An 8,539-nucleotide genomic window follows, 5' to 3' on the forward strand; every position below is an offset into this window, starting at 1 on the left:
AAAAAAAAAAAAAAACATTCCAACTTTATATATGCATGGGATGAAAATGGACTTGTCCTCCATGCTGTGAACTACTATAAGTAAAGGGTCTTGAAGTCTATCATTTTCAGATACATGAACCTTATTTCATGCAGCAGATAGCAAACTGATGGAATTCACTGCCCCATAAGATGCGTGGGCAACCCACATGATCTGGCTGGTGGTAGGGACCCATAAACAGATCCTGGTGATGGAAACACCAAAGGGTCAGTGTGGACGCTGAGGAAATGACTGGTAACTACGGTGTATCCTGACTCTCTGAGGTCCTGGGCAAGAGGAGAAACTGTCTCCACTTCCATCATCCCCTGTACCATGCCCGGCCCATGGTACATCAACCACATACACAGCACTGTGCCAGGTGGCCCCACACAGGTAGCTAGAACAGCAAGGTGGACTCTCTTCTGGATGGCAGGAGGAAGGAGTGAAAGAGCAGATGGCAGGGCAGCACTCACCACATAATCCAGGACACCAGCACCATTGTCGCCTCGTTGAGGGAATTGAAGAAACGGATGAGGTCTTCTCCTTCGGAGCCTAGTTTTTTTAAGGCCACTCCTAACACCAGAGCAAACAGGACCAATCCTAAAATGTTCATCCCTTCGATCTCAGTGCCCATGGGGATCTGTAGGATCAGAAGAGACAGGACAAGTTTATAACAGATGAATGAGAATTAAAGATGCATTTGCTTGGTGTCCCCACCAGACTGAAATGTTGTGCCCAGAATGAGAAAAGGCTCATATTATCTTTAACCATTAGCAATTCTGCAAATAAAGGGGTAGGAAACTCAAGGGGAGATGTATTCTGAGGATACAGAAAGTCAACAAGCAAAAATTTCATCTAGTTGTTAATTCTGAAAGCTGCTCGAAATTGCATAGGTTAAAGTGGAAGGTAGTGGGCTCCCTGTCATGGGGATATATTCAAGTAGGGGTTGGAGCCACCTAAAATGGCTGCTTTTCAAAGGAGAACTGGTTAGTCAAAAGTTCCTTCAAGTGGGGCATGGTGGCTCACACCTGTAATCCCAGCACTTAGGGAGGCCAAGGCAGCTAGATCCCCTGAGGTCAGGAGTTTGAGACCAGCCTGCCCAATATGGTGAAACCCTGTCTCTACTAAAAATACAAAAATTAGCTGGGCTACGTTTATTTATTTGTTTTGTAGAGACAGGGTCTCTACAAACTGGCCTCGAACTCCTGGGCCCAAGTGATTCTCCCAACTCAGTCTCTCAAAGTGCTATTATTACAGGCATGAGCCATTGTGCCTGGCTAGGACTTCTGAATATCACTATTCTCTCCCAGGACTTGACCTATTGAAGCTGGGCGCAGTGGGTATACCTGAAAGCTGTGGGAGAGAGACAACTTGGGGGATTTAGTGCTGGCTCTACCATTGGCCTACTAGGATTCTATGAGCTGGATGGCTAATACCTGGTGTTGACCTTGGGTCTGTCAACTCACACTTTTTGATACTTCCCAAGTCCTAACTGAAATTGAGGGTCAAGATTCAATGAAACCAGAGAATTCAACTATTATTTGAAAGTTGGTTTTAATATCACCTGTTCTCATATGTGGGAGCTAAAAAAGTGGATCTCATGAAGACAAAGAGCAGATTGGTGATTACTAGAGGCCAGGAAGGGTAGTTGGGGGGAAGGGGACAAAGAGAAGTTGATTAATGGATACAAATGTACAGGTTGATAGAAGAAATAGACCTAGTGTTTGATAGATCAGTAGGGCGACTATATTTTACAATCATTTATTTAAAATAGCTAGAATAATTCTACTATTTCTAGCACAAAGAAAAGACAAATGTTTAAGGTGATAGATATTGCAAGCACACTGATTTGATCTTTACAAATTATACGAATTTTTACATTATCACATGTAACCCCAAACTATGCATATCTATTATGCATCAGTGAGAAAAGTGTTTTAAGAAATTAAAAAGAAAGCTGGTTTCAGCAGGTCTGCAGTTCAAGGTGTGGCGTTTGAAGTCAGGCAGATTCCAGAGTTGGAAGCAACTTTCAGACCTGAGGACAATTATAATAATTTTTCCAATGAAATGACTCCCTTTCTGTAGAGGAAGCTGGTGGCACGTGGGTTTGCAGTGAGGTATGCTGGCTGTAACATACCTGGGCAAATTTCGCATTGACTGGGGCTAGGGGACTACAAACACAACCAGAGCTGCAGCCCAGGCAGTCTTGCTGGTGTATCATGCAGATTCTGTTTCTGCGGCCTCCATCACTCTTCCCCCGCGTCTCCCCATAGCTCCTCCCTCACCTTATCAGAAGATCTCCCTGACCACCCTGCTAAAAGAGTACCCATCGCTATACACACACACACACACACACACACACACACACACACACACACACACACTCTCTGTCTCTCTCTCTCTCTCTCTCTCCCTCTCTCTTCCTGTCTACTTACCCTGCTTTAATTTTCTTCCTGGCGCCTATCACTGGCTGACATATACTTATTTATTACATGATTCCCTCCACTAGAACATGAGCTCTGTAAGAGCAGGGCTTTGACTATACTGAGCACTACTAGAGTCCAGCACCTGGGAAGGCACCTAGCTATTAACAACTAAATCACTGTTTAATGAATTAATGATTCAACTAAAGCCTAGGAGAAGTGTGTCTGTTGCAAGTATTACATGGGATCAAAGTGGGCATGGAAGAGCAGGCACCCTTCCCAGTGTCCTTGAGCCTCTGGGTCCTTGATTGATTTCTCTTTAGAGACAAGGTCTCCCTGTGTTGCTCGCTGGAGTACAGTAATCTCAAACTTCTCGGCTCAAGGAATCCTCCCACTTCAGCTTCCCAAGTAGCTGGTACTACAGGCAAATACCACCAACTTGGCTAGTATAGAAAAAAAAATTTTTTTTAGAGGTGGGAGTCTCACTATGTTGCCCAGGCTGGTCTCAAATTTCTGGCTTCAAGCAATCCCCCCACCTCAGCCTTCTGAGTCACTGAGATTACAAGCATGAGTCACCATGCCTGGCTATGTCCTTGACTTTTCATTCTGTCACCAACATCCCATCCTTGGAGACAGAGCTTATACCTGCTATGCCTTTACATAGTCTTCTTACCACAGGATTTAGGGAAGCCTGGAACCAGCAAGGACACACTGCTCCTTTTTCTTTAATTTATTTTTTTGAGATGGAGTCTCACTCTGTTGCCCAGGCTGGAGTGCAATGGCGCAATCTTGGCTCACTGCAACCTCTGCCTCCAGGGTTCAAGTGATTCTCCTGCCTCAGCCTCCCAAGTAGCTGGGATTACAGGTGCCATCACCATACCCCACTAATTTCATATTTTTAGTAGAGATGCAGTTTCACCACGTTGGCCAGGTTGGTCTGGAATGCCTGACTTCAGGTGATCTGCACATCTCTGCCTCCCAAAGTGCTGGGATTACATGTGTGAGCCACTGCACCTGGACTCTTTCTTAAAGCCTGACTCCTTAAATGCCTGGGTGAAATTTACAGTGGAGGCAAGTGTATGTCAGCTGAGGTAGATGCTCACAGGTCACCAGTATTCCCAGTGGAGAAGTTACAACAGCCATATTTGCCAAAACTTAAAGTTATTGCAGAGACAATTAGTGTTCTAGCATTTACTCATCACTCTTGGTTTCTTTTTATTTATTTATTTAGACATAGTTTTGCTCTGTTGCCCAGGCTGGAGTGCAGTGGCATGATCATGACTCACTGCAGAATCTACCTCCCAGAGTCAAGCGACCCTCCCACCTTGGCTCCCAAGTAGCTGGGACTATAGACATGTGCCACTATGCCTGGCTAATTTTTATATATTTTTTGTTTTTTATAGAGATGGGGGACTACTATGTTGCCCAGGCTGGCCATGAACTCCTGGGCTCAAGCAATCTTCCCTTCTTGGCCTCCCCAAGTGCTGGGATTACAGGCATAAGCCACCGTGCCCAGCCAACAATTTGTTTTTTTAAAACTGGCCAAAATGGCCTTTATCAGCTTTGGAAGACCATCATTTCAAGTAATTTGTAGTGAGGATACGAAATCCTACTTGGCCGGGTTGTCCTAAGGCTCCAATGAAATAACGTGGGAAAGTGTCTGTGCCGAGGTGGCATGCAGAAGTGAGCCACTTACCTGGAGAGCAGGCCTAGCTGACACCCACAGCTCAATGAGCCCAGCTGTGGAATCCAGGGGCTGTCAGAAGGGGCCAGGTTGGACTTCCAGCCACACCCACTGGCCAGACACAGGGAAGTGACAGCCATCTTTTAAAATCAGGAACCACCGATTTATGAACAGGGGGGATATCATTCCCTAGGCGACTTTTGGAATGTGTGTGGGTGTGTTGGTTGTCATAATGATTGTGGCGTCTTACTGGGGAAATAGTAGGCAGGGTACTAAGAATGCTAAATGTTGTGAAATGTTCAGGCAACAAAATGCAGACTTTCCTACATCCCCCAGACCTCAGAGCATCCTATCAGACAGTCAGATGGGGAAAAAGCTGTTTAAAATGCACTGAGCTAGGATTAACTCCATTTACCCTTAAATATTTTTTTCTGCATAGTTTAGTATTTGCTGGATTTTCCAAGAATATCAAGTGGAAGTAAACTGAAGGAAGACTTTATTTTGTTCTGAACTTCAACAAGTGTTATTTGCCATTTTAGAATAATATCCAGGTCACTGGTACAAGGTCTGTACTTGTAGCTGTTGGATTTGGGGTGATTCTGTATACATATGCAAAAATATTTATTTAGCATGTATTTCAAAATGTGCAGAGAAATAGCAAAAAATATACCAACAATATTTAGTTGACTTCTATCTCACGGCTTTTAAATCTCAATTTATTTATTCTAAGTAAATGTAAGTATCTGAAAACTTCATTATGTCTTCAAATATAGTTGTCTATGTACATGGCAAAATATGGGTTCTTTTATTAGAAATTATTTTTATTAGGCCGGGCGCGGTGGCTCACGCCTGTAATCCCAGTACTTTGGGAGGCCGAGGCGGGTGGATCACGAGGTCAAGAGATCGAGACCATCCTGGTCAAATGGTGAAACCCCATCTCTACTAAAAATACAAAAAAAAAAAAAAATCAGCTGGGCATGGTGGCACATGCCTGTAATCCCAGCTACTCAGGAGGCTGAGGCAGGAGAATTGCCTGAACCCAGGAGGCGGAGGTTGCGGTGAGCCGAGATTGCGCCATTGCACTCCAGCCTGGGTAACAAGAGTGAAACTCCATCTCAAAAAAAAAAAAAAAAAAAAAAAAAGAAATTATTTTTATTTTACCTTTATATTTTGACTTTTTAAAAAACATAGTAGGTGTTGGGGTAGGTTAAATACTTACTAATTACATTTCTGGATGGTAGAAAAGGTTTTATAAAATGTTTTCTGAGGCCAGGCACAGGTTCACACTTGCAATCCCAGCACTTTGGGTGGCAAATGTGGGAGGATTATGTGAAGCCAGGAGTTCAAGGCCAGCCTTGGCACACACGTTGAAACTCTGTCTCTACAAAACATTAAAAAAAAAAAAATAGCTGAGCCTGGTGGCACACGCCTATAGTCCCAGCTACTTGGAAGGCTGAGGCAGGAGAATCACTTGGGGGCAAGAGTTCAAGGCTGCAGTGAGCCATGATCACATCACTGCACTCCAGCCTGGGCAATAGAACTAGACCCTGTTTCAAACAACGCATAAACCAATAAATAAAACATTTTACAGATCCAAAGGAGCAAACCTAAACTGTTCACTCCAAATAGTCCATTTACACCCCAAAGTTTTCAGCCCAGTTGAGAAAAAGACGTCCTGTATGCTCCTTCAATTGTTATCAGTTTAAAGCTGGCTTCATAAAATGAGTTAAAAAGTTTTCATTCCTCCTCTATTTTCTAAAATAATTTATAAAAGATTAGTGGTAGTTTTTCTTACATTTTTAAATAAATTCACGAAATAAGAAAAAGAAATAAGATTTGCTTTAGACATATTTTTACAAGTGACCTTATAAAGAGTTTTACCTTTTCATGGGTTACATTTCCAGAGCTGCTGCTGTAGGTCACGACTCTATAATCGGTTGCATACTGTGATGAAGAGGAAGAAAAACCCACTGTTAGTGCACAGGTGAAGACCGAACTAGAGACGCCAAGGGCACTCCCGCGCTCTCGCTACTTCTGTCACCGTTCACACTGAGTGTGCTGGGCATTCCCCACAGGTGGGCCTGACAAGAGCCTCTGAGAATTATACAGAAGCTCCGTTAGGACCAAGCCAGCAGGTACTTCAAGAGACCTCCTGCCAAGGAAGCAGGGAGAATTTCCTTATGTTCTTTGGGCAATGGTTTGGAGAAGAAGGGCTGCACAATTTTATGCTGATAGTTTGATATTTCCTCAGCATTATATGTCATGTTATTTGAATAACCTTAGTACTAACTAATGCCAATATTCATATTTCATTGTGTCATTTTATTTTCATTCATTTATTTATACCCCACTTGGTTCTAGAACTTGTTTGAGCATGACTGCTTCTACTCTCTGTTTCTAATCTGGCTTGAGCCTCCATTCTCGAAAGCCAGGGATGTGAAGCAAGACAGCGTCTTCGAGCTGAGCATCTTCGGGGGACTCACTTATCAGAATGAGACATCTCTCCAGCTTTGGTCCCCTGGTTGATTTCACATGCTTCTGCATGGTGCACACAGGTGTCTCTCTGCGGCAGTATGTACTAACAAGTGGAATCTGTTGGAATGCAGTCCTTCCTGACCCCTTCTAAGGGCACCTGGCCCCTGAACTGTCGGCAGGAGCCCATTAGGAAGTATAGACTCACAGGCCTGCTCTCTGCCTACCCTTGCTGGTCTCTGGCTTCTCTCAGCTTTGATTTATCAGTGTTGCAGAAAGGCAGAGGTGTTCAAACAAACCCACACACCCGCTCTGTGACAGACACTAAAAAAAGCCCCATACACCTCTATTTCTTTCCTACCTCACAATATATATACAAGTCACTCCTGTGCTTATAAGCAGATCAAAAAACAAAACAAAACAAAAACGAGAGGTTGTAAGCAGAAAGAGAAAAGTCTTTGCTTATAAAAAGGAATCAGATTAGACCATATAATCTAGACCTTTATATTCCTTCTCTGTGTAAAGAATGGCCACAGGAATGCTACTTACAGCATTGCCAAAACATAGGGGAAAACCAGAAACAACCGGAACATCCATCAGTGGGGGACTGATAGAGGAGAATTATGTTATGCTCTTACAATGGATGGAATGCTCTACAGCCATGGCGTTATGCAGAAGGGTATCTACCGACAGGAGAAAATATTCATAATATGCTGCCTTAAAAAAACAGCAGACTATGAAGCAACATGTGTAGTGTGTGTACATACTATGTATGCTTATCTTTTATTATTTATTTTTTTGAGACAGAGTTTCACTCTTGTTGCCCAGGCTGGAGTACAATGGTGGGATCTCAGCTCACTGCAACCTCTGCCTCCATGGCTCAAGCAATTCTCCTACCTCAGCCTCCCAAGTAGTTGAGATTACAGGCATGTGCCACCCACCCGGCTAATTTTCTGTATTTTTAGTAGAGATGGGGTTTCTCCATGTTGGTTAGGCTGGTCTTGAACTCCTGACCTCAGGTGATCCGCCCGCCTCGGCCTCCCAAAGTGCTGGGATTACAGGTATGAGTCACTGTGCCCACCCTATTTATTTGAGACGGAGTCTCACTCTGTCACCCAGGTTGGAGTACAGTGGTATGATCTCAGCTCACTGCAGAGAACCCAGGTGGAGACCTCCTGGGTTCAAGCAATTCTTCTGCTTCAGCCTCCTGAGTGGCTGGGATTATAGGCACACCACCATGCCCGGCTAATTTTTTTAATGGAGACAGGGTTTCACCATGTTGGCCAGGCTGGTCTTGAACTTCTAACTTCAAGCGATCCACCGGTCTTGGCCTCCCAAAGTGCCGTGATTATAGGCATGAGCCACTGCATCCGGCCTGTATGCTTATTTTTAAAATATATGTGTATACACGCATAGAAAAAACATATCTGGAGAAGGTATACCAAAAGAATGGGTAGCTCTAGTCAGTGACTATGGATGATTTTTTTTTTCCTCACACTGCTTCGTATTTTAGTTTTTTTTGCAATGAGCACATATTATCTTTATAGTCAGAAGAAAAGATAAAAGTGTATTTTTTTAAAAGTCTACAATATTTAAGACCTCCCCAAAATGTGATTTAAGGGTATTTCTTAAATAATGTAAAAAAATTTTGGAACCAGTGAGACATTTTGGAAAGTTTTGTTTGTTCAGTGTTTATTTATTTTGTTGTTGTTGTTGTTTTTTAACTCTAGGCACCCATTTATAAAAGTTTCGGCCAGGCCAGGAGCAGTGGCTCACGCCTGTCATCTCAGCACTTTGGGAGGCTGAGGTGGGTGGATCACGAGGTCAAGAGATCAAGACCGTCCTGGCCAACATGGTGAAACCTAGTCTTTACTAAAAATACAAAAAATTAGCTGGGCGTGGTGGCATGCGCCTGTAATCCCAGCTATTCAGGAGGCTGAGG

The 8,539-nt window shown here is 43.5% G+C and overlaps 1 protein-coding gene across 1 annotated transcript in view; it reads right to left on the reverse strand.

Annotated features, from left to right (window-relative positions):
• Positions 1-8,539, reverse strand: part of SLC1A4 (solute carrier family 1 member 4) — a 32,295-nt gene that overhangs the window by 10,996 nt on the left and 12,760 nt on the right. The window contains exons 5-6 of the mRNA XM_037736107.1: positions 6,007-6,153; positions 492-658 (exon numbers count right to left, since the gene is read on the reverse strand). Coding sequence (XP_037592035.1) covers positions 492-658; positions 6,007-6,153 — 314 coding nt within the window. The remainder of the gene's footprint in view (positions 1-491; positions 659-6,006; positions 6,154-8,539) is intronic.

Source organism: Cebus imitator, unplaced genomic scaffold (genome assembly GCF_001604975.1).
Source record: "Cebus imitator isolate Cc_AM_T3 unplaced genomic scaffold, Cebus_imitator-1.0 Scaffold23, whole genome shotgun sequence".
Classification (NCBI taxonomy): Eukaryota; Metazoa; Chordata; class Mammalia; order Primates; family Cebidae; genus Cebus; species Cebus imitator.